The sequence below is a fragment of the Stegostoma tigrinum genome, chromosome 22 (genome assembly GCF_030684315.1).
Source record: "Stegostoma tigrinum isolate sSteTig4 chromosome 22, sSteTig4.hap1, whole genome shotgun sequence".
In the NCBI taxonomy this organism is placed as follows: domain Eukaryota; kingdom Metazoa; phylum Chordata; class Chondrichthyes; order Orectolobiformes; family Stegostomatidae; genus Stegostoma; species Stegostoma tigrinum.
In genome coordinates this window covers 52,647,743-52,672,660 of record NC_081375.1, presented here as the reverse complement: position 1 = coordinate 52,672,660, position 24,918 = coordinate 52,647,743, and the positions used below count along the sequence as shown (strand labels likewise).

General features: G+C 43.7%; 1 protein-coding gene across 3 annotated transcripts; it reads left to right on the top strand.

The window, feature by feature from the left end:
* Window positions 1–1,260: 1,260 nt before the first annotated feature.
* Window positions 1,261–23,809, top strand: mrpl38 (mitochondrial ribosomal protein L38). Of its 3 annotated transcripts, none has more exons than XM_048554794.2 (9): window positions 1,261–1,410; window positions 3,480–3,656; window positions 13,737–13,868; window positions 15,783–15,988; window positions 16,472–16,544; window positions 18,239–18,284; window positions 19,006–19,164; window positions 19,793–19,929; window positions 22,358–23,809. In XM_048554794.2, the coding sequence occupies exons 2-9, from the start codon at window positions 3,515–3,517 to the stop codon at window positions 22,492–22,494; spliced, it is 1,032 nt and encodes a 343-aa protein (XP_048410751.1). In that variant the 5' UTR covers window positions 1,261–1,410; window positions 3,480–3,514; the 3' UTR covers window positions 22,495–23,809. The 3 variants fall into 3 exon arrangements, with proteins under 3 accessions (XP_048410751.1, XP_048410750.1, XP_048410749.1); XM_048554793.2 differs by lacking the exon at window positions 1,261–1,410 and adding an exon at window positions 1,542–1,790; XM_048554792.2 differs by lacking the exon at window positions 1,261–1,410 and adding an exon at window positions 1,542–2,079.
* The last annotated feature ends 1,109 nt before the right edge of the window (window positions 23,810–24,918 follow it).

Here is a 24,918-nt window from a genome sequence, read left to right as displayed (position 1 = left end):
TATGTAACTGTTTCTAAGTGTAATGCTGATTTCAGGTCAATGTATATTACCCCTTTTAAAAAAACACTATCTGAGCTGTAGTTCCTCAAGCTGCAGACCCTTTGATAGAGTTGTCTTGGGCTGCAGTGTTCTCCAGATTCCCTCATGGGTAGGCTGCGACTTTCTTCACCAGAGCATGGAGGTTGCAAGGTGACCCTAAAGAAGTTTATAATATAATAAGGGGTTTAGACAGAGTTAGTGGTAGGTGTCTTTTCTCTAAAATAGGCAATTTTGAGATTAGGGGCACACTTTTAAAATGAGTGGAGAGAAACTTTAAAAAGACACAAGGGGCAAATGTTTCACATGTAGAATGAACTTCCTGAGGAAGTGGTGGCAGTAGGTACAATTTCAAAGTTTAAAAGACACTTTGAAAAGTACATGAATAGGAAAGGATTGGAGGGATATGGGCCAGGAGAAATCAGGTAGGACTAGTCTAGATTAGGATTACTTTTGGCATGTCCTAGTTGAACCAAAGAGTCTGTTTCCGAGCTGAATGATTATGGAGTAACTGGTACATCACCACCACCAGTAACATCCCTATCTAGGATAACAAAGTGTGGATCTGGATGAACACAGCAGGCCAAGCAGCATCAGACGAGCAGGAAGGCTGACGTTTCGGGTCTACTCCCTTCCAGCGCTATCGTGGTTACAGAAAACCAGAATATGGAAAGCAGCAGGAATAAAAGAAACAGAGCCGAAAGGAAAGGAAAACGTCGAGGGTTAAAAGAAATTACACTGCAAGATGTTTCTTAACCACTCACTTACTTCGCCAATACCTCCTGACCCTTCTGGCACGACATTTCCCAACTATCAAGCTCTTGTTTAGAATGTAGTCATGTTCACAAAATAAAATTAGAAATTACCGGTGAAACTCGGCAGGTCTGGCAACATCTAGGGGGAGAGAAACAGTTAATGTTTCAGGGCCAGGACCATCCTTCAGAACTCGGTAACTGTCACTCTCCCCACCTGCTGAGTTTCTCCAACACTTTCTGCTTTTGTTTCTGATTTCCAGCATCAGCAGCTCCTGGTTTTATTCCAGCCCATTTAAGCAAACTGTACTTCCACTGATTTTATACACTTATCAGGACTGGGGCCCTTATCTCACCGAGTCTTCAGGAGGTTTGGTATCACTTTCCAATTGCGCCCCTAGCTTCAGTAAATGACGGTACAACGGTATCCGCAACTTCCCGGGACTGACGGGATACTGGCAGACCACCGTCAGAAGGCTGATCTCCAGGGGCCGACGGGATACTGGTAGACTTATGGGTGGTCCGATGTCCGGGGGCTGACGGGATACTAAATTGAAAAAAAACACCAAAAGAACTGTGGATGCTGTAAATGAAGAATGGAAGTTGTGGAAAAACTCAGCAGGTCTGACGGCGTCTGTGAAGAAATAAAGAACGTCAGAATTAACGTAACAAAGTGTGAAGCTGGATGAACACAGCAGGCCAAGCAGCATCTCAGGAGCACAAAAACTGACGTTTCGGGCCTAGATTCTTCATCGGAGAGGGTCTAGGCCCGAAACATCAGCTTTTGTGCTCCTGAGATGCTGCTGGGCCTGCTGTGTTCATCCAGCTCCACACTTTGTTATCTTGGATTCTCCAGCATCTGCAGTTCCCATTATCAGAGTTAACGTTTCGGATCCTGTGACCCTTCCTCGAAAGGGCTGACGGGATACTGGTAGACTGCCATGGGAGGTCCGATGTCCAGGGGCTGACGGGATACTGAGGAAAGGTCACCGGACCCGAAAGGTTAATTTTGATTTTGTTTTTCTTCAAAGATGCTGGTAGATCTGCTGAGCCTTTCCACTAACTTCTGTTTTTGCCGCTGACATGATACTGGCACATTGTCGAGGTTGTCCGCTTGCTAGGGGCTGACGGGATACTGTAGACTGCCGTAAAGTTGCGGATGGCTGATGGGATACTGGCAGACTGGCACTGAGAAAGATGGCGGTGTTGGTGAGGATGTGGACCGGTTCCTTGTGTGGTTTGGTGCGGAGCCTGAAGGTCATGGAGCCGGTCAGGACGGTGACGGGCAGCGGTGAGTGAGCGGCGGTAGGATATTGTGGGACTGCAATGTCCTCCTAAACTGAGACAGAAAAAACTCAGAGCTGGTCAGTTGGCGTCTCCATGGGAACCCTCGGCAGTGCTATCGCTCCCGGGCACTGAGTCCAGTCTGATTGTCCAGGGATGTGCAGAGCCTCATCTTCCCCTGCCTGCAAAGCTAAGTAACCCGAAGAACACGGAGAGACAAACACAGGGCAGTACTTCAGTTATTTAATTGAGAATCATAGACGCAATGGGAATGTTGATCACCATAGATTTTTCTTCTGTTATTCTACAGGCTATGCTTCTTGTTGCCTCCCCATAACCTCCCTTCAGCTTGTATTCAGTGTGATTATACCGTCCCTATTCTGTGAATCCCGGTGGAGCAGACCACACGCAGGTCTAATCCGAGCTGTCCCACCGCATTCCCTGCGTAGGATGATAGCCTGATGCTATCAAAATGTTCAACTCCAGCTTCCACCTCTTCCTGCTTATCTTAAGCAAAGAAGTGGGTTAGCAGTTATTTGGCACCTTTGCTTCACTGGTCAATTATCAAAAAAAACACTTAATATTGGGAGACGTTGGTTTGGTCAGAGTTGTAAGTTTCAAAGAGAAAGTTCAAGGAGGTGAGAGGCAGAAGCCCTCCAAGGTTTAGAGATGAAAATTTAGCTGTTGATGTTGGCATGAGAAAATATAGGAAATCATGAATTGTTTTGAATACCAGGATGAAAATTGTAACATCAAAGTGTTACCTGACGATGACCAAAAATAGACTAATGGATGAGTTACTATTTGGGAGAGAAAGTTTGAATGAACAAGTTTACAGAGAGTGCATATGTAAGTTTAGCCAAGACAGTATTGAACAGAGATATTAGGAACTGCAGATGCTAGAGAATCTGAGTCAACAAGGGTTAGAGATGGATAAACACAGCGGGCCAAGCAGCATCATAGGAGCTGGAGAGCTGACAGTTCGGGCCTAGGTCCTTCTTCAGAACAAAAAAAATTCTGAAGAGGGGTCTAGGCCTGAACTGTCAGCTCTCCTGCTTCTATGATGCTGCTTGGCCTGCTGTGTACATCCAGCTCTACACCTTGTTGTCACAGTATTGAACAGTCGCATTTCAGCAGAAAGTGAATTTAGGCAGTGACAGCACCCGAAGGGCTTCGTGCCATATGCAACTTTTTTGCTGATCCTAAGTATGCAGGTTGTGGTGCTGCTTGTCACTGAGTATCTTCTCTTCTAAATAAAAACCAAAAGAACTGCAGATGCTGTAAATCGAGAACAAAAATAGAGTTGCTGGAAAAGCTCAGCAGGCCTGGCAGCATCTGTGAAGGGGAAAACAGAGTTAACGTTTAGGGTCCGGTGACCCTTCCTCAGAACATATATTTCTCTTCTAGCTGTGCTTTGTAAACGTGCGGCTCCATTGGGGCCAATGCCCAACGAAGACATTGATGTGACAAACCTGGAGTCTCTGGAAAAGTACCGTAGCTATGCCCGATATCTGCAGCAAGCAGAGGAAAAGAGCCGGCAGCCAACCTGGTGGAAGACTTATAAGCAATACACACAAGAGCCTGGTAAGTTCCAATTGACACGTGCGTCAAACAGCGACATTTTATAAGAGTTTAGAAGTGTAGGTATGACAGTGTATTTCTGAAACTTGACGTTTTGTCTTCTGGCACATTGACTTATACCTAAATGAAGCCAGTGAAATGAAGGTATTTTTGATAGGTTTGGGATTTTAATAAGGTGACTTTGGCACTTTTCTACTCATTGAAACAAAATCACCTAAATTGATTGCTTCACTAGCAGTCTCAATAGAAGTGACCAATGAATGCTGTGGGTTCATCATTGTTGATTGACTGCTGTGGCAGTAAATGACTGCTGTGTGTTTGTCTTGTTTATTGTGGACAGGACATAGCTCAACAGTTTTCTACAGTGTTGTAGTTGTACTGAAAAGCTTTGCATTTTAGAAATTATTTCAGTGCAATCCGAATGTCTCTGGTTACACCAGCTTTAATTGCCAATCCCTAATCATTGTTCTTCAACTGCTGCAATCCAACTATTGTGGATACAAACACGACGCTTTTCGGAAGGAAGATCCATGATTTTTACTCTGTCAGTGAATAAACAGCAATATGTGTTAAAATCAGGATTGTGTATGATTTGAGATAATGGCAACTGCAGATGCTGGAGAATCCGAGATAACAAAGTGTGAAGCTGGATGAACACAGCAGGCCAAGCAGCATCTCAGGAGCACAAAAGCTGACGTTTCGGGCCTAGACCCTTCTTCAGAAATGGGGGGTGGGGAGAGGGTTCTGAAGTAAATAGGGAGAGAGGGGGAAGCGGACTGAAGATGGATTGAGGAGAAGATAGTTGGAGAAGAGAGTATAGATGGGGAGGTGGGGGGGGGATAGGTCAGTCCGGGGAGGATGGACAGGTCAAGGGGGTGGGATGAGATTAGTAGGTAGGAAATGGGGGTGTGGCTTGAGGTGGGAGGAGGGGATAGGTGAGAGGAAGAACAGGTTAGGGAGGCGGGGATGAGCTGGGCTGGTTTTGGGATGCAGTGGGGGGACGGGATGAGCTGGGCTGGTTTTGGGATGCAGTGGGGGAAGGGGAGATTTTGAAGCTTGTGAAGTCCACATTGATACCATTGGGCTGCAGGGTTCCCAAGCGGAATATGAGTTGCTGTTCCTGCAACCTTCAGGTGGCATCATCATGGCACTGCAGAAGGCACAAGATGGACATGTCGTTCTAAGGAATGGGAGGGGGGAGTTAAAATGGTTCGCGACTGGGAGGTGCTGTTGCTTATTGCGAACCAAAAGGAGGTGTTCTGAAAAGTGGCCCCCAAGCCTCTGCTTGGTTTCCCCAATGTAAAAGAAGCCACAACGGGTACAGTGGATGCAGTATACCACATTGGCTGATGTGCAGGTGAATATCTTCTTGATATGGAAAGTCATCTTGGGGCCTGGGATGGGGGCGAGGGAGGAGGTGTGGGGGCAAGTGTAGCACTTGGTGTGGTGGGGTTGGAGGAGTGTGTGGAGCGGACAAGGGACTCATGGAGAGAGTGGTCTCTCTGGAAGGCAGACAAGGGTGGGGAAGGAAAGATGTCTTGGTTGTTGGGGTTGGATTGTAGATGGCGGAAGTGTCGGAGGATTGTGCGTTGTATCCGGAGGTTGTTAGGGTGGTATGTGAGGACTGGAGGGATTCTCTTTGGGCGGTTGTTGCGGGGGCGGGGTGTGAGGGATGTGTTGCGGCAAATGCGGGAGACACGGTTGAGGGCGTTCTCGACTACCGCGGGAGGGATGTTGCGGTCGTTGAAGAACGTGGACATCTGGGATGTGCGGGAGTGGAATGCCTCATCCGGGGAGCAGATGCGGCGGAGGCAAAGGAATTGGGAATAGTGGATGGAATTTTTGCAGGAGAGTGGGTGGGAGGAGATGTATTCTAGGTAGCTGTGAGAGTTGGTGAGCTTGAAATGGACATCAGTTTCTAGCTGGTTGCCTGAGATGGAGACAGAGAGGTCCAGAAAGGTGAGGGATGTGTTGGAGATTGCCCAGGTGAACTTGAGGTTGGGATGGAAGGTGTTGGTGAAGTGGATGAACTGTTTGAGTTCCTCCTTGGGAGCAAGAGGCGGCACCGATACAGTCATCAATGTAACGGGGGAAGAGGTGGGGCTTGGGGCCAGTGAAGTTGCGGAAGAGGGACAGTTCCACGTAACCTACAAAGAGGCAGGCATAGCTTGGGCCCATGCGGGTACCGATGGCCACCCCCTTTGTCTGTAGGAAGTGGGAGGAATCGAAAGAGAAGTTGTTGAGGGTGAGGATGAGTTCGGCTAGGCGGATGAGGATGTTGGAGGAGGGGAACTGGTTGGGCCTGCGGGACAGGAAGAAGCAGAGGGCCTAGAGGCCATCTGCATGAGGAATGCAGGTGTATAGGGACTGGACGTCCATGGTGAAAATGAGTTGTTTGGGACTGGGGAACTGGAGGAGATGGGGGGCATGGGTGGTGTCATGGATGTAGGTGGGGAGTTTTTTAGATTAGATTAGATTCCCTACAGTGTGGAAACAGACCCTTCCGTCCAACAAGTCCACGCCGCCCCTTGAAGCATCCCATCCAGACCCATTCCCCTATAACCCACACACCCCTGAACACTACGGGCAATTTAGCATGGCCGATCCACCTAGCCTGCACATTGTTGGACTGTGGGAGGAAACCGGAGCACCCAGACGAAATCCATGCAGACACGGGGAGAATGTGCAAACTCCACAGTTAGTTACCTGAGGCTGGAATTGAACCTGGGTCCCTGGCACTGCGAGGCTGCAGTGTTAACCACTGAGCCACCGTGCCACCCCAGTTCCTGGACCAAGGGGGAGAAAATGGAGTCCGGATAAGTGGAGATCAGTTCGGCGGGGCAGGAGCAGGCGGAGACAATGGGTCGACCAGGGCAGGCAGGTTTGTGGATTTTGGGAGGGAGATAGAAGCGGGCAGTACGTGTTTGGGGAACAATAAGGTTGGAGGCTGTGGGTGGGAGGTCACCTGAGGTGATGAGGTTGTGAATGGTTTGGGAGATGATGGTTTGGTGCTCGGGGTGGCGTTGTGATCCAGCAGGCGGTAGGAGAAGGTATTGGAGAGTTGGCGTTTGGCCTGAGCGATAATGATGCCACCCGAAGGTTGCGGAAACAGCAACTCATTCTGCTTGGGAACCCTGCAGCCCAATGGTATCGATGTGGACTTCACAAGCTTCAAAATCTCCCCTTCCCCAACTGCATCCCAAAACCAACTCAGCTCGTCCCCACCTCCCTAACCCGTTCTTCCTCTCACCTATCCCCTCCTCCCACCTCAAACTGCACCTCCATTTCCCACCGACTAACCTCATCCCTCCTGCTTGACCTTTCCGTCCTCCCCGGACTGACCTATCCCCTCCCTACCTCCCCACCTATACTCTCCTCTCCACCTATCTTCTCCTCAATCCATCTTCGGTCCACCTCCCCCTCGCTCCATATTTATTTCAGAACCTTCTCCCCATCCCCCGGTTCTGATGAAGGGTCTAGGCCTGAAACGTCAGCTTTTGTGCTCCTGAGATGTTGCTTGGCCTGCTGTATTCTTCCAGCTTCACACTTTGTTATCTTGTGTATGATTTGGAGGGGTGTTGCAAGTAATATGTTCCTAGGTGTCTGCTTCCCTTGGCCTTCTAGATGGTCACTGTTTTGGGTAGCATTGTCTAAAGAGCCTTGGTGAGGTGCTGCAGTGCAGCTTGTAGGTGATACATGTCCAACAACATGCATCAACAGTGCAGGAGGTGAATTTTATTGATTTCACATGGGTGCCAGTCTACCTGACCCTCCACCTATCTTTATGTCATCTATAAGCTTAGCAACAATTGCTTCAGTTCCTTTGTCCAGATCATTAATGTATAATGTAAATAGTTATGTTCCCAGCATGGACCACTGGTCACTTGCTGCCTTTCTGAAAAAGTTTGCTTTATCACTTATACCAGTACACCATTTTATTTTATTTAGCAGCCTCCTGTGCAGCACCTTGCCAAAGGCCTTCTAAGAGATTACGTTCACAGGCTCTCCTCTGTCTAACATGCTCATTACTTCCTCAGAGAATTTTAACATTTTTCGGGCATGACCTTCACTTGACAAAGCCATACTGACTCACCCCTATTTTTACCATGCAATTCCAAGTATTCCTTCATAATGGCCTCTAAAAGCTTATCAATGACTGAGTCGTCAGTCTAACTGGCCTGTAATTTCCTGTCTTCTGCGTCCCTTTTTAAATAGGGGTGTTACATTAACCATTTTACAGTCCTTTGGGAGCCTCCCCTCTGGACCATCTCTGGGATTCCTGAAAGATCACCACTAATACCTCTACAATTTCCTTAGCTGTCTCCGTCAGAAACCTGGGGGTAGTCCATCAGATCCAGGTGATTTATCCACCTTTTGGATCTTTCAGCAGCCCCAGCAACTACATCTTAGTGATGGCCAGTAAGCTCACCTCTGTCCCCTTACTCTGTTAAAGCTCTGGTATGCTGTTGATATCTTCCACCATGAAATCTGATGCATGTACCTGTTCAGTTCCTCCACCATTTCTTTGTTCCCCATTATTACTTCTCCAGCCTCACTTTCCAGCTGTCCAGTGTCCACTGTTGCTTCTGTCTTTATTTTTGGATGCTTAAAAGAAAATTCTAGCACTCTTTAATATTACTACCTATCTCGCTGTCATATTTGATCTTCTTCACACACCCCACCCGCCGTCGCCTTTTTTAAATAGTTATCCTCTGTTGGTTTTTAAAGTCTTCACAATCCTCTGGTTTCTTATTAATCTTCAGCACATCGAATACATTTTCTTTTGATTATGTCCCTGACTTCCCTTGTAGACATGGTTGCCTTGTCATCCTCTCAATATGTTTATTCTTCCTTGGGATGAATTTCTGATGTGCCTCCCAAATTACTCCCAGAAATGCCTGATATGGTTGCTTTATCAGCTTCCTTTTCAATCAGCTCTGACTGGTTCTTTCCTCATGTCTTTGTAGTAACCTTTACTCAGCTGTAATACCGTTACATCTGATTACATCTTCTCCGTCTCAAACTGCAGGGTGAATTCTGTCATATTATCAGTGTCACCTTGGGGTTCCTTCACTTTAAGCTCCCTAATCAAATCTGCCTCAATATACAACACCAAATCCAGAATTGCCTGTTCTTGAGTGAGCTATACCACAGGTTGCCCCCAAAAATTCCCATAGACATTCCACAAATTCCTTTTCTGGACATAACTACCAACCTGATTTTCCCAGTCTACCCGCATATTGAAGTCCCCCACGATTATTGTAGTAGTGCCTTTCTTACATGCCTTTTCTATCTCCTGATTTGTTTTCTTCCCCACATCCTGACCACTGCAAGGAGGCCTGTATATAACTCACAGTTGTTGGAAAAGGTTATAAGAGATAGGATCTATAATCATCTAGAAAAGAATAAATTGATTAGGGATAGTCAGCACAGTTTTGTGAAGGGAAGGTCATGCCTCACAAACCTTATTGAGGTCTTTGAGAAGGTGACCAAACAGGTAGATGAGAGTAAACCGGTTGATGTGGTGTATATGGATTCCGCAAGGCATTCGATAAGGTTCCCCACAATAGGCTATTGTACAAAATGCGGAGGAACGGGATTGTGGGAGATATAGCAGTTTGGATCGGAAATTGGCTTGCTGAAAGAAGATAGAGGGTGGTAGTTGATGGGAAGTGTTCATCCTGGAGACCAGTTACTAGTCGTGTACCGCAAGGGTCGGTGTTGGGCCCACTGCTGTTTGTCATTTTTATAAATGACCTGGATGAGGGTGTAGAAGGATGGGTTAGTAAATTTGCAGGTGACACTAAGGTCACTGGAATTGTGGATAGTGACGAAGGATGCTGTAGGTTGCAGAGAGACATAGATAAGCTGCAGAGCTGGGCTGAGAGGTGGCAAATGGAGTTTAATGCAGACAAGTGTGAGGTGATGCACTTTGGTAGGAGTAACCGGAAGGCAAAGTACAGGGCTAATGGTAAGATTCTTAGTAGTGTAGATGAGCAGAGAGATCTCGGTGTTCATGTACACAGATCCTTGAAAGTTGCCACCCAGGTTGACAGGGCTGTTGAGAAGGCGTACAGTGTTTTAGCTTTTATTAATAGAGGGATCGAGTTCCGGAACCAAGAGGTTATGATGCAGCTGTACAAAACTTTGGTGCGGCCGCACTTGGAGTATTGCGTACAGTTCTGGTCACCGCATTATAAGAAGGATGTGAAAGCTTTGGAAGGGGTGCAGAGGAGATTTACTAGGATGTTGCCTGGTATGGAGGGAAGGTCTTACGAGGAAATGCTGAGGGACTTGAGGATGTTTTCATTAGAGAGAAGAAGGTTGAGAGGTGACTTAATTGAAACATACAAAATAATCAGAGGGTTGGATAGGGAGAGCCTTTTTCCTAGGATGGTGACGGCGAGCACGAGGGGGCATAGCTTTAAATTGAGAGGTGAAAGATATAGGACAGATGTCAGAGGTAGTTTCTTTACTCGGAGTAGTAAGGGAATGGAATGCTTTGCCTGCAACGGTAGTAGATTCGCCAACGTTAGGTACATTTAAGTCGTCGTTGGATAAGCATATGGATGTACATGGAATAGTGTAGGTTCGATGGGCTTGAGATCGGTATGACAGGTCGGCACAACATTGAGGGCCGAAGGGCCTGTACTGTGCTGTAATGTTCAATGTTCTATGGTTCCCTCAGTCATGGTGCTCTGGTCAGTTTGCGCATTCTCTGTACAGCCCCCACTCTCACCCACACTGGGACCAAGAATCTCAAACCTGTTAACAAACCCAAGGGCTGAGGCTGCTTCAGCACTGCCTCCTGGACCCCTCTACCTGCCTTATTGGACGCCTCTACCTGCCTCATTGGTAGTCACACCCTCCTGTCCCTGACCACTGACAAAATTAGGGGTAGTTAATCTAAAACTGTGACTGCCTATTGAAACACAGCAGCCAGATAACTCGTTCTCTCCGTAATGTGTTGCAGTGTTCGAAGCTCAGACTCCAGCTCATTGTCTCGGAGCCGGAGCTCCTCAAGCACTTGCTACAGAAGTTGTCACTGTGAGCTACAATGTGATTCACCAGCTTCCACATCATGCAATTACAGATGATCATTTCTTGGCACTTATTTGCTGTATGTATTACCTTCTCCCCACCCCCCATTTCCCATGGACTGAAGCTTTGCTTGGTCTGTCTTTGATGGCTCATTTAGTTAAATCTGGCTTTCATGCCTAGGTCAGTCACTCTCACCTCACCCTCTGGAATTCCGATCTTTTGTTCACGTTTAGATTAAGACTGTAATATTATCAGTAACTGGCCCAGACAGAAACCAAACTGAGCGTGAGCAAGCATTTCTTGTTGAATGTTGCTGATAGCACTGTTGACAATCCCTTCTATGACCTTGCTTGTAATTGAATCAGGATTGCTGGGGTGGTAATTGGCCAGGTGGGATTCGTCCTTTTTTTTGTGGAAGATAGGAATCTTCCACATTGCTAGTTAGATGCCAGCTCTATAACAGTACTAAGTCTTCAGTACTATTACCAAAATATTTTCAGGGCCAGAGCATTTTTGCCTGAATGCCTTCAGCCATTTCTTGATGTCACATTGAAGTGAATGGAATTGGCTGAAGACTGGCAACCATCCACAGGACACTGTGGCTGAAGATGGATGCAAATTCTTCATCCTTACCTTTTGCACTGATGTGTTGAGCTTCCTCATCATTGGAGGATGGGGATATTTGTGTAACATCCACCTCCAGTGTGACCGACTCCAGAGCTTAGATTTGCTTCATTGGTTGTGGAATTGCTCAGCTCTGTCTGTTGTACGCTACTTGATATGCTTGCCGTCCCGGACTGTACCTCATCAGATTGACAGTTTTGTTTTAAGTAGTTATGCCTGGTGCTGTTTTTGTCATGCCCTCTTGCACTCTTCATTGAACCACAATTAATTCCCTGGATGGAGACTTCTCTTGTTCCTAAGCTCAAACCATCAGTTCTACATCTGGGCCCAGAACGGTTGCAGTATCCAGTGTCTTCAGCTTTTCCTTGATATTCACATTGAGTGAATCAAATTGGCTGAAAACCGGCATGTAGCAATGGGAGCCACTGGAGGAGATTGCGATGGGTCATCTGTTTGACAGTGTTTAAGATATTTGTGAATGCTTCACTCTCATCTTTTGCACTAAAGGGCTGAGCTGCCCCATTGTTGAGGATGATGTTGTGTATGGAATCTCCTTCTCAGGTCAGCTGTTTAAATACCTCAGTTCATGACTGAATATGGCAGGATTGTAGAGTTTTTATTTGAAGCAGTAGTTGTGAGATTGTTTGGTTTGTCTACAATATATTGCTTCTGCTATTTAGCAGATGTGTCGGCTCACGTTATAGCTTTGCTAGGGTGACATCTCATAGTTATTTATACTTGGTACGCTCTTCTAGATTAGTCATTGAACCAGAATTGATCTCCTGGCTTGCTGATAATTGTACAATGGCGGATATGCCAAGCTATAAGGTTATAGACTGTGGTTCGATGCAGTAAAACTCCTGTTGATGGTTCATAGTGGCTCATAGGTGCGCAGTTTTGAGTTGCTGGATCTGTTCAAAATCTATCCCATTTAGTACAGTGATAGTGCCACAGCAGACCAAGTAGTTTTTTTCCCCCCCACCAGTTGATTCCCTCACCAACTGGAAGCTATGTCCTGTAAGATTAGTTTAGTCCGATAGTGGTATTTCTACTGAGCTACACTTGTTGATGGACATTAAAGTCCCCAACACATAGCATACAACAATGTTTTTAAGAAATATACTATGTAGGCATCAGTGGCAAGACAAGCATTTCGCTGTCGTTCCCCAGTTCTTTTTGAACGAAGTAGCTCTCTAGGCAATGTTAGAGGACAGTTAAAGGCCAGCCATGTTGCTGTAGGTCTGTAATCACATGAAGACAGCAGATTTTCTTTCTTACAAGATGTTCACAAACCAGACGAATTTTTATGACAATTGCCATTAGATTAGCTTGTAATCCTGATTTTTTTTTTGAATTCAAACTTTACCGTCTACTATGGTGGGATTTGAACCCATGTCCTCAACATTTAACCTGGGGTCTAGATTACTATTGCAATGATACTGTCACTATGCTGTCACCACCACCTCTCCTCCTTTGACGTTAGTTCATTGGAACAACATGACCTCAGTACCTCCTGCAACCTTTCATTTGCTCGAGGTTTGCTTTATATTTATAGAAGGTTAGTTACTGCAGTAATACAGTTAAATAAGGTCTCATGTTATGCAAACAAAAACAGAAATTGCTGGAAAAGCTCAGCATGTAATGGCAGCATCTATGAAGCGAAATCAGAGTTAACGTTTCAGGTCCAGTGACCCTTCTTCAGAGCACAAGGAATACTAAATATTGACTACTAAAAGAAAACAGTGTTATGGGGAACCCAATTTCCAACAAGCAGTTAGGGTGATCCGTCTGGTTTTTCAAATTATTCTCATTTTAGTATTTCCTAGAGGTTTACTATAGCTGAGTGACTTGAGGTCACTTCAGAGGAGAGTTAAGAATCAACCACATGCCTGTGTACCTGGAGTCATCAGAAGCTAGATCAAGAGGGTTGGCAAATTTCCTTCCATAAACCAGATTTTTTTTGAATCAGATGGGGTTTTAGGACAATTCAGTGGTTTGAAGGTCATCATAACTGAGATTGGACTTTTATTCCAGATTTATTTAATTAGCTGAATTTGAATTGTCCAACTGCCAAGTGGAATTTGAACCCATGTTCCCCCTCATTTGTCCAATGCCTGGATTTCTGTCAATGACAACCATTCTGCTATCTTAGCCGTGTATGAAATAGTCTTTTCTCATCTGAATGCATTCACTTTACAATACTTGGAGTTAAGTGAAATTGTAAGTTATTGTGTGGGATTTGCTTTTATCTTGGGATATTTTACGTGGAAAATTAATGTGGGTATTTTTCTTTGAACTACTTTTGTAGTTGTTACTTTCAACTTCTTGATAACTATCGGGCAAATTGCTAAATATTTTAGTTTATGTAGTCTGAAATGTGATGGCTCCTCTCAGTATTTTCCATTGAATTCTTTTCAGCTTCGGAGAAAATTGACATTGGTCTCCCTCATTTTAGAGAATCTCGGAAGAAGCAACTGAGGGAGCGCAGGCGCATCACCAGGGAAAACCACAAAAACTCTGACCTTGAAAGACAAGCACGACATAGGACATGTACGTCAGGTTTGACGTGCAGATAACTGAGAAGGAACTAGCAAGCGAGCCTAGTCTGCATGTGGTCCCAAGATAAATTTGTAACCCTTTTGCCTTTTGGTTTTTTGCTTGCTTCGATTCGGTGTTTTGTTTTTACCCTGAGCTGCAACCGTTACTGCTGGGCATATGCATGTGGCTTAGACCTTGACTACTCCTTCAGTACAGCCTAACTTTGGAATAGAGAATGGTCATGACTCTGGTCCTCTCCAAACACACTTTTCTTGCGTCACTCAAAGTAAATAATTCTACAAGCAAACTCAAGTTAATTTGGGAGCTCATGCACTCTGGGTGAGCAACAAACCCATCAATGTATATAATTAAATGTAACAATAATCCTGAATCTCTCTAACAGGCAGAGAGATACTGAATGACCTCAGATAAATGCCATGATTTGTTTTTAAAAACAAAAAGACAGAAGTTTAACCATTCAAGCAACAAGCACTATTGGGCCTAACATGGGTCACTTAATCCTTGAGTCTGTTCCACTTTGCAACAAGATCATGGCTGATCTGATTGTAGTCTCAACTCCACTTTCCAACCTATCTCCAGTATCTTTGACTCCCTTTTTAGTGAAGAATCTGCCTACTTCTGCCTTAAACGTATTCAATGACCCAGCCACCACCACGTCCCCATGGAAAGGAGATCCAGAGACTCCCAACACCTGAGAGAAAAAAATTCTCCTTATTTTCATCTTAATTAAGAGACCTCTTATTTTTAAAACTGTGTTCTCTAGTTTTATTCTCTTCCACAAGAGAAAATAGCCTTTAAACATGCACCTTCTCAAGTTGCCTTAAGACTGTTTCACATCTCAATTTTTTTGATCTCAATCTAAGTTCAGTGTACCCAGTGATTTTCCCTTCATGCACCTTGCTTGGTTTTCCTCAAAGATCTCCAGTAGTTTGGTCAAACTTGATTTTGCCTTCACAAACCATGTAGACTCCTGGTAGATTTGCAAATTGCTCAGGCTCCTTCTAAACCCCCCTTGAGAATAGGTTTAAACATTTTGCCTTCGACAGATGTTAAGTTCACTTTGCTCTGTTAAAGCAACTGAGGGATCATTCTGGATAGCAGATGCAATCTCCCCACCACTTTTCCAATGCTGTTCTTAAATCTGACCACCTTTCCCTCTGTACCAGTAACTGAGATTGAAACCTGATTTTCAATTACCTCTGCTTTTCAACTTGTCTACCAGACCAAGCAGCAACATAATTTAAAATTGTTGAATTAAATACACTGGAATAAGCCATGACCAGTAAATCATCAAGTGATCAAGGATTTGGTCAGGAGACAGGGAAACCGGTTAACAGGTTTGTCTGTGGAGTTGGTTATTAATATAGACCGTACAGTTACTTGTCTCTGCTGCCCTCTACCTTGCAATGATAGACCTACCCTTTGCCCAGTATTGAATCAATACCTCTTGGGTTTCTCTCCTATCTCTCCTCATGAATTCACCTCCCTGAAACTGAACTCATGCTGACTTGGCTCAATTCTTACTGACGTCCAACTTCGTTTCCCAGCCCCAATGCCAAATGGCATAATTGGTGTTACATATTCTCAGGTCCTGTCTCACTGCCTTTCAAAACTATAAGTACCTTTCTATAGTCATTGCAGATTTCCATACTGTAACCAATTCTCCCCATTCCTCCATTCCTTTCTGAGTTCTTTGCACATGTTGTTGTCCACATGAGTAGAGTGATGGAGTTGTGCTGGGCACCTGTATAAATTCACAACCGAGCTAAGAATTGAATCCTTTCTGAGAAGGGAAAAGCTTAAGCAAAACAACATGCCTGTTTACTAAGCAAATGGATGCAGAAGCTGTAAATATAAAATTGTCAGAATGGGAACAGGCTTGTTTGAATGGTTTCTTTTCCTCAGTGTCAGTTCCGCTGGACGAGGTGAAAGCTGAATGGGAGATAACAAACGGGCCTTTCCATTTGCGGAAAATCAGCGAACACTATGCTGTTTACAGAGACCTGTTCAACGGAGCAACTTTCCTTCCTCGTGTGATGCTGCGTGTTCAGTATGACTGTGAGGATGACGTTGTGCCAGTATATCATGGGAATGTGGTCACCCCCACAGAGGTACAAAGGAGCAAATCTATGTATTTAATAATCTACACATACATAATACACAACTTAAAAGCAGCAAAGTAACATAAAATTTTGGAACCAACAAAATGGATTAAGCGACGATCAGTAATTATGAAGTGATTAAGGATTTGGTCAGACCAAGATATAGAGAAACAGTGTTTGTGTGTGGATTGGCTTATTAATACAGGCCCAGCAGTCACTTGTCCTTCTGCTGCCCTCTGCCTTGTAATGGTAGACCAGTCCATCCATGTCCAAATATTCTGGCACAAGAAATTCTGAAAAACTAACAATAACCATGATTTAATTGTGAGTCATTCTTCCTGTATGCTGCTGACCATACTGTCTCTGTCTCACTTCCCTTTATTAATAAGTTTAACAGTATGTGGGCAATAGTCTTTTTATGATTGGATGATGTGCCTTAGTGCAGATTTTTTTCCAATTACAATTCACTTTGTCTTTCTTTCTCATTTCCAGGCTTTAAATTCTCCAAAAGTGTCTTTTGAAGCAGAAGCGGGGTCCCTTTGGACACTGCTGTTTACCAATCCAGGTCTGTAGTATCTCCTGCCAAGATTTTAAGAGGCTGTATGATTATAGAGCTGTTACTTGGATGTAAGGGAAAATTGTAATAGTGGAATGATTTTCAATTAAAGTGTGCCCCTTTTTTAAACACATCTCCACCGACTGTTAGCTGCTCCACTGGTAGTGCTATTGGGCAATGTTGTTAAACAGCTTTAGAATAAAAAGCAAGAACCGCAACTTTCTCCTACCCTGAGAACTGTACCAGAGCTATAGAGCCTTGGAAATCATGGCCCTTGCAGGCGGTGAAGTTCTCCAAAAGTACCCACCAGTGTTACACAGCAACAGATCTGTCTGCACCAGTACTATATCCTAGTGTTAGACAGCGACAGACCTGTCTGCGCCAGTACTATACCCTAGTGTTACACAGTGACAGACCTGTCTGCGCCAGTACTATACCCTAGTGTTACACAGCGACAGACCTGTCTGCACCAGTACTATACCCTAGTCTTACACAGCGACAGACCTGTCTGCACCAGTACTATACCCTAGTGTTAGACAGTGACAGACCTGTCTGCGCCAGTACTATATCTCAGCGTTACACAGTGACAGACCTGTCTGTGCCAGTACTATATCCCAGTGTTACACAGTGACAGACCTGTCTGCGTCAGTATCGCTCCGTTCACTCAAGGAAAAAGTTTCTGCTGTCCATTCTATCTATACCTCTGATCATTTTGTACACCTCTATCAAATCACCTCTAATCCTTCGTCGCTCTAAAGAGAAAAGCCCTAGCTCTCTCAACCTTTCCTTGTAAGACCTTCCCTCCATTCCAGGCAACATCCTGGTAAATCACCTCTGCACCTTTTCCAATGCTTCCTGTCAGGAGGCGACCAGAACTGGACACAATACATCAGATGTGGCCAAACCAGGCTTTTGTATAGCAGGAGCATAACTTCATGGCTCTTGAACTCAATCTCTCTATTAATGAAAGCCATACGCCTTCTCAACAATTCTATCCACCTGGGTGGCAGCTTACAGGGAACTGTGGACATGAACACCAAGATCCCACTGCTCCTCCACACTGCCCAGAATCTTTCCGTTAACCCTGTATTCTGCTTTCAAGTTGGTCCTTCCAAAATGAATCACCTCACACTTTTCAGTTCTGCCACTTCTCAGCCCAGCTCTGCATCCTATCAATGTCCGTTAGTAATCTAGAACAGCCCCCCCCACGATCCACAACTCGACCCTCTTCGTATCGTCTGCGAACTTACTAATCCACCCTTCTACTCCCACATCCAAATCATTTACAAAAATCACAAGTAGAAGAGACAGTAGGTGTAGGAGTAGGCCATTCGGCCCTTTGAGCCAGCACCACCATTCATTATGAGCATGGCTGATCATCCACAATCAATATCCTGTTCCTGCCTTATCCCCGTAACCCTTGATTCCACTATCTTTAAGAGCTCTGTCTATCTCTTTCTTGAAAAGAGGAGCCAGAACAGATCTTTGTGGAACACCACTCGTAACTGAGCATCATGTTGAATATTTTCCGTCCGCTACCACTCTTTGTCTTCTCAGGGTAAAAATTCGGCACAACATTGTGTGTACTGCACTGTGCTGTATTGTTCTATATTCTAAAATCTCCCAACTATTTAACCCTGGGTTTTGAGCGAAAATCTGATAATTGGCTATAGTTTTGTGACATGTTTCCTTTCATGTTTCAGACGGACATCTGAGAGACAATGATTCCGAGTATGTCCACTGGCTGGTGTGAGTATTGGGTTTGGTACTCTGAGTTATTTTCTCAGTCAGGGATTATGAAATTTGGAGTAACCAGCTCCAGGTATCATTAGTCAAAAGTGAGAAATAGCAGAGGTCCTGATGCTGATCCCTGAATTTTCCACTCAGTGCTTCCCTTCACTCTGTCATCACTTCCCAAACAAATATCTCCTGAAAGTTGTCATTAGCCACTTTTTAAACCCCTTTCCAGACATCCCCTTAACTCTCCTTCACATCACAGGGAAGTAGACTATATTCCCTAAAGTGTGGAAACAGGCCCTTCGGCCCAGCAAGTCCACACCGCCCCTTGAAGCATCCCACCCAGATCCATCCCCCTATAACCCATGCACCCCTGAACACTACGGGCAATTTAGCATGGCCAATCCACCTAACCTGCACATATTTGGACTGTGGGAGGAAACCGGAGAACCCGGAGGAAACCCATGCAGACACGGGGAGAATGTGCAAACTCCACACAGACAGTTGCCCAAGATGGGAATCGAACCCGGGTCCCTGGTGCTGTGAGGCTGCAGTGCTAACCACTGAGCCACCGTGCCGCCCCAAAGTAGTGTTCTCTTTTTGTGGAACTTGCTTAATATAGGATTAATTTTAAGAACTTTATGTCACACTGAATTAGTTGTATTCTACAAATGGTGGATATGGCTAATATGTCAAATTGAACTGCAGTTTATTTCATTGTTTTCTTGTACAGCGGTAATATACCTGGGAATGCTGTATCAGATGGAGAGGATGTCTGTCATTATTTCCCCCCTTTCCCTGCCAAAGGTACAGGATATCACCGCTGCATCTTCATCCTTTTTAAGCAGGATAAAGTAATCGACTTCAAAGAAGACTTCAGACCATTGCCCTGGTAAGAGGAAGCTATAAGCACCTACTAATCAAGTGTAACATGCCCATGTCTAAGAGAAATTCTAGTGCATTGACCTGTAACTCTGTTCTACCTCCAATGTTTGAGTTGCGATGAACAATAACTTCACTATAGTTAAATAGTGTTATTACTGTTATATCTACTATTTTTGACTTTTGCTAAAACCTTGTCTGATGAATTGATAACTTGTGCTCAGTTAGGCTTTTCATGGTTAAAAAAGTTGCATTTTCTGTATTTACGTCTTTTGCACCAGTGCATAATACTGAACAGAGATGCATCCTGTGTATAAATAGGTTTTAATAGATGTTTATGTGCATTCACCTGACTAGCTTTGTGCTTTTGCATCTGTGTGAGTATGTAAACCTAACCTTTTGTTTGTGTGTTTATATTTCTGAGCACATACCTTTCTCCATGCAGACATCTGCCTGTTTGCTTATGTGCCTCATTGTGTGTGTGTGTGAAAGTCCAAGAATGTGGTCGGGTGTGTAATTATGTTCGATCTGTAAGTGCATCAGTTAACGCACAGATGGCTGGTGTGTTTGTATCCGAGTAAGTTGGCATCACTGGTCTGGGTATACCCATGTGCATTACCGTGTATACTTCTTTACAGTCACAGTTTGAAGATGCGAACCTTTAAGACTTTGGATTTCTACAAGAAACATGAGGATCTGTTGACTCCAGCTGGACTGGCTTTCTTTCAGTGTCGTTGGGATGAGTCAGTCACAGACATCTTCCACAAACTGCTGGGTAAGTCCTGCAAGCCCCATCCATATCTTGAAATAGAATTAGAATTGTTAGAATTAGGCTTAATTGTCATGTGTACTCGAGTACAGTGATACAGGAGTTCAGTGAAAAGTGTACAAAGTAGCTTTCCTGGTGCCATCTTAGATACAAATGGTCCTCCACAAATATGAACAATGGGTGTAATGCTGAACACCGAAGCATAGATGATATGTTTCTTTATCTTTTTAAGTACTTACTCGCTGAGGATCTGTGCTAACTTTCAGTTTTCCATTATATGTAGTTTCTACCTGAGTTTGCTGGCTTTACTTGAAAATAGACCATTTACACGGCTTGCTTTAAAACATCAATCAGGAATGCGCGATAAAAATCTACGCAGACTCTCAACGCCTTGATTACGCCCTTCCCTGTGCTCAGCTTCTGCCTGGTACATTCTTATCAGATGCAGAACAAATGGAGGTCTAGTTGGGGTGGGTGATACAAGCTGTAAAACACACTCTCAGTATATTCAAAAGTGTAGGACAGCTACCTGTGTAACACGTGCAGCAAAGCTGCGGTTCACTTGTGCCCACTGCAGTCTGTATAGGACATTTGTTTTTGAGAATCCCTACAGCATGGAAGCAAACCATTCAGCCCATCAAGTCCACACCAACCCTCCGATCTGGGAACCACTATAGATTCCCTTCACAGGACACTGTAACATACACATTAGAAGCTTCTTGAGCCTACTCTGCCATTCAGTGAAATCATTTAGACTGGATTTGGTTTGATGTTAGGAACAAATCAGCCAGGTTTCTTTAGTCTACAAGAAAAGAGCTTATTACAAATAAGACTGAATCAAACAAGCATGGCAAAAAATGGTTTAGACTGTACAAGGATAGATATTTTACATAATCCAATATCAGAAAATTAAGATAGGGCAAATATGGGTAACAGATAAACTGTAATCGAACATTCTACTGATCACACCAAACTGCAGTTGTAATCAAGACAAATGCCATTGATTTCTTGTGATTCTCACCGCTGATGTTACTGACACTGCGGGTCACCAAATATCATTAAAGCTTCGCAACAAATTAGAATTCTTCACTTTTGATGACCTAGCTTTGAAACTCCTTCAAGCCTTGTCCTGTCTTTGACTACCTCAATGACCTGGTTATGTTCAGGTAGCACTTTTGCCTTTCCTGGGCCTACACTACCATGTAAATACATTGCAACATTTGCTGAGACCCTGCTTCAGTTATTTTTCCACAGACACCTAGTTTCATGAGCCTAGTACTGTCCCTGGATTTGTTTCATGAGCTCTAATGAGGCAAGCAGTGCTGGTAGGTTTCCTTCACTCTTACCCACAGCTGCATTGAGCTTTTAAAGGCACACTGCTTCTGCTGAGCCCCGACAGGACCCAGAACTTTCCTGAATCCTAGCTCCAACACATATCTGGACTAAGCGGTTCCTCAACCCTATCCATGAGTTTTTAGCTATACAACCATTCTTAGCTTCTCTTTAAACATACAGTTATACAATAAGTGACTCCTGGAACTTATTCCTGAGATCTGACTGTACAAAGTTAGTGACCTGTAGTTCCTGCTTTAGCAGCACAGTTTATCAGTTATCTTGTGCCTGGGCCTGCCTCTGTCTCAGTTTGCGTTTCCAAGTAACGATGAACCCAGACCAGATCTTTAGCAATCCCACCTCTTTTGAGTGCCTGATTAAAAATCTTAACAAGCCCTGTGCTTGCTTCCGTGTAGTATCACATGTAACTAATGTTCCAGAACAGTTAAATGTAGCAACTCCTTGGAACTGACTGTTAGAATGTTCATAAGAGTGCTGGCCCTTACAGCACAAGAAGGAAAACATTGAAGAAAAGGAGCTCTTCACATTGTAAAAACCCATCTGGTTCACTAATGTATTTTAGGGAAGGAAACTTGCTGTCCTTACCTGGTCTGGCCTACATGTGACTCCAGACCCACAGCAATGTGTTTGACTCTTAACTGCCCTCTGGGCAATTAGGGATGGGCAATAAATGCTGCCTAACTGGTGACACCCATATCCCCTGAACGAATGAAGGAAAAAAGAACTTACTGTATATTATCACCTTTACAATTGGCCTCTTTTCCTGTCCCCTCCTCTTTCTTGTCTGGGTTTCTGATTTTATTTCCGATCTCCAGCAGCGTTTTGCATAGGTTTGCCAGTTATATAGATGTGTAAAGAGAAGGAAATCAAGTGGAAACGGGAGGGAAATGCTGTAAGGGGTGTAAGGAACTGTCTCAAGATGAATTCAATGAAACGGAGATTGGACATTGTCTATGTACCCGATAACTGAGAAAATGAAAGGTATGCAAGTTCATTTTCTGAAGAAGGAACAGAGGTGATCAAACTGAAGTAATTTAGTAACAACAATAAAAACAGGAATCTCCTTGTGTTTTTTTCATAGATATGAAGGAGCCGGTGTTTGAATATGACTTTCCTCCAGTCTACCATCCGCCTCAGAAGAAATACCCTCATGGTCAGCCGCTCCGGTACCTGGATCGATATAGAGACAGCCATGAGCCCACCTATGGGATCTACTGATCTGGCATGTGCTTTTTCAGGAAACACCCAGGCCTTGGCAGTTCGAGCTCAGGCTTACCGTCCAAAGTTAGTCTTAGCACCTCCCTTTATTAGCACAGCAGCAATCCTGTAAACAATTTCACTGCACCACTTGTCCAAAAAACGCATGTACTGATGGAACAGAAATAAATATTTTACTAATATACTGGTGTACTTAGAAAAATTGAAAATGTGTGCAAGCAGTTTTTCCATCCGAGCTGCTGACTCAAGCTGAAGGCTGCTAGTTCTGAGTCATTAACCCAGACTGTTATATAAGCCAAAAAACAGGAATTCAGAGGAGTTACATTACAACTGGAACTGCACTTCAAAAGCAATTCAATGTCTAGAAAATGCTTCAGGATGAACTGAGGTCATGAAAAACCATACAAGTATAAAATAGCTTATTTCTCACAAGAAATGAACTGTTGTTCAGTATTGAAGATCATCATATATCATAGAATCATCGAACCCCAACATTGCAGAAGGATGCCTGAGCTTGCTGTCCTTGCAAACTATTAAAAAGTAAACCAGCAGCAGTTTAAAGCAAAAGGAGATGTTGGTGTAGTGTGAGGGTCACCAGAACAGTAATCCAGAAGTGCATGGGTTCAAATCCCAACAATCTGGAATTGAAAGTTAATGCCTATGATGGTGACCATGAAACTATCACTGATTGTCACAAAAGCAATTCACTGCCCTTAAGAAAATCCCCCAAGACCATCTGGTCTGGCCGATGTGTGTCTCCGGACCCACAGCAAGATAGCTGATTTTTAACTACGCTCTCAAAAGGGCGTGCAAGGCACAGAGTCCAAGGATACTGGCCTGTTAGCCCCATCCCATGAAAGAATAGGAATAAAAACATTCTGGGGATTGAAACTAATGTACAACAGGGGTGTAAAATGGGCTCAGAATCAGCAGCTAATTTTTCACTGTACCCACTGAAACTGTTCAGACTCTTTACGGAGGCTCATTTCCTCAATTCACTGTCACATCTCTCTTAGTTTGAAAATTAAAAGTCTTGGCAACATTTCTCAAGTCAGTGTAAATTGAAAACTGTTCCAGTGAAAAGTCTGCTCCTGATTCTGTACAATATGCTGGTAGTTATACATCACTATTACTGGTGTTAAGTTTTTTTTAAAATTTCAATTTATTTAATTAACTGAATTTAAATTCCATCCGGTAACAGAACCCATTTGCTGGTTCATCTTCCGAAACCTCTGGATTACTGTACCTTGATAATGTAATTGAAGTTCATGAACTTGTTTAATAAAAGTTAATAAAATGCTCATTTAATAAAGAATCAGCTTGGGGAAATTGGTGTTTTTCCTGCTGGTGAAGACCCTTACTTGCAAATCTATGTTTTAATTGATTTGTTCAGTTTGAGGTTATCCTTTGTACTGAAAGTTCAGATTATGCACTAATTCAGAAGTAAGGAACAGTGAAATGAGAATTATAGTGGCAAAAGAAACAGATGATTTACCAGATGCATTGAATTGACCAGCTTTAAATTGTAAAAGTATGCTGGCTTGAGCAGCAGTTGCTCCAAACTTGACGTTCTTATTTATGGTTTGTCTATGGAGGTTACAGCACTAAGAACTTTTGTACTAACAGTTATAAGTAACTTTCATCTACATTCTTTCTTTACCACCATTAGTGCTCCCTTTGACTTTTGCAGTGATCATCTTCACCAGCTGTTCTACTTCCTCCTCCTGCCCGTTTGACAACAGCATTAAAACAATGATTTTCCAGCCTGCTTCAGTTCCAAAAAAGAGTCATTTCAGTTCTTTCACCACAGATGCTGTTAGATCTGCTGGGTTTCTCCAGCATTTTGTTTTTATTTCAGGTTGCCAGCATCTGCAGTATTTTTGCTTTTACTTGAATAAACTTCCAGACTCATGAAATTAAAATGAGACATAACAAAATAAAATGTAAGATCAAGTGTAACTATGCTGAATTATGAAGAGCCAAGTCTGGCTGTCTGATCATGGTTTTTGTTGTAAGGGAAATATTTCTACCACAATCTCCCTTTATTCTGCATTATGCACTTTCGAACATCTGTAAGCATTTTGTTTTCGAACATTGAATCATTGTAAATTTCAATGACCTGAATTAGATAAAGTGCAAAATGCATATTAATGTAACTTACTTTTTGGGATTTTTTTCTTTTTAATAATCTTGTGATTCACTCTTTCAAATTCATGGCAAGCTTCTGGTAAAATAGAGTGCCTTTATCTGCCCAATATCCCAATGCCAAGATCAAAGAATGCTTCTATTAGAATATTTTTGTTGGCTGGTTTACCACATGCTTTCACCAGTTCTTCCTCAGATTTGGAAGGCAGTGAAATAATGTACAAAGACCTTCACCTCAACATCCCCGTCCAAGTTGCAAACAATTCTGACTTAAGACAA

Excerpts from the sequence above, each read along its gene's own strand:
- mrpl38 (XM_048554792.2), top strand. The coding sequence starts at position 1,986 with ATGGCGGTGTTGGTGAGGATGTGGACCGGTTCCTTGTGTGGTTTGGTG. Across the intron at positions 15,989-16,471 it reads ATGTGGTCACCCCCACAGAG|GCTTTAAATTCTCCAAAAGT; the intron begins GTACAAAGGAGC and ends TCTCATTTCCAG. Across the intron at positions 19,930-22,357 it reads CATCTTCCACAAACTGCTGG|ATATGAAGGAGCCGGTGTTT; the intron begins GTAAGTCCTGCA and ends TTTTTTTCATAG.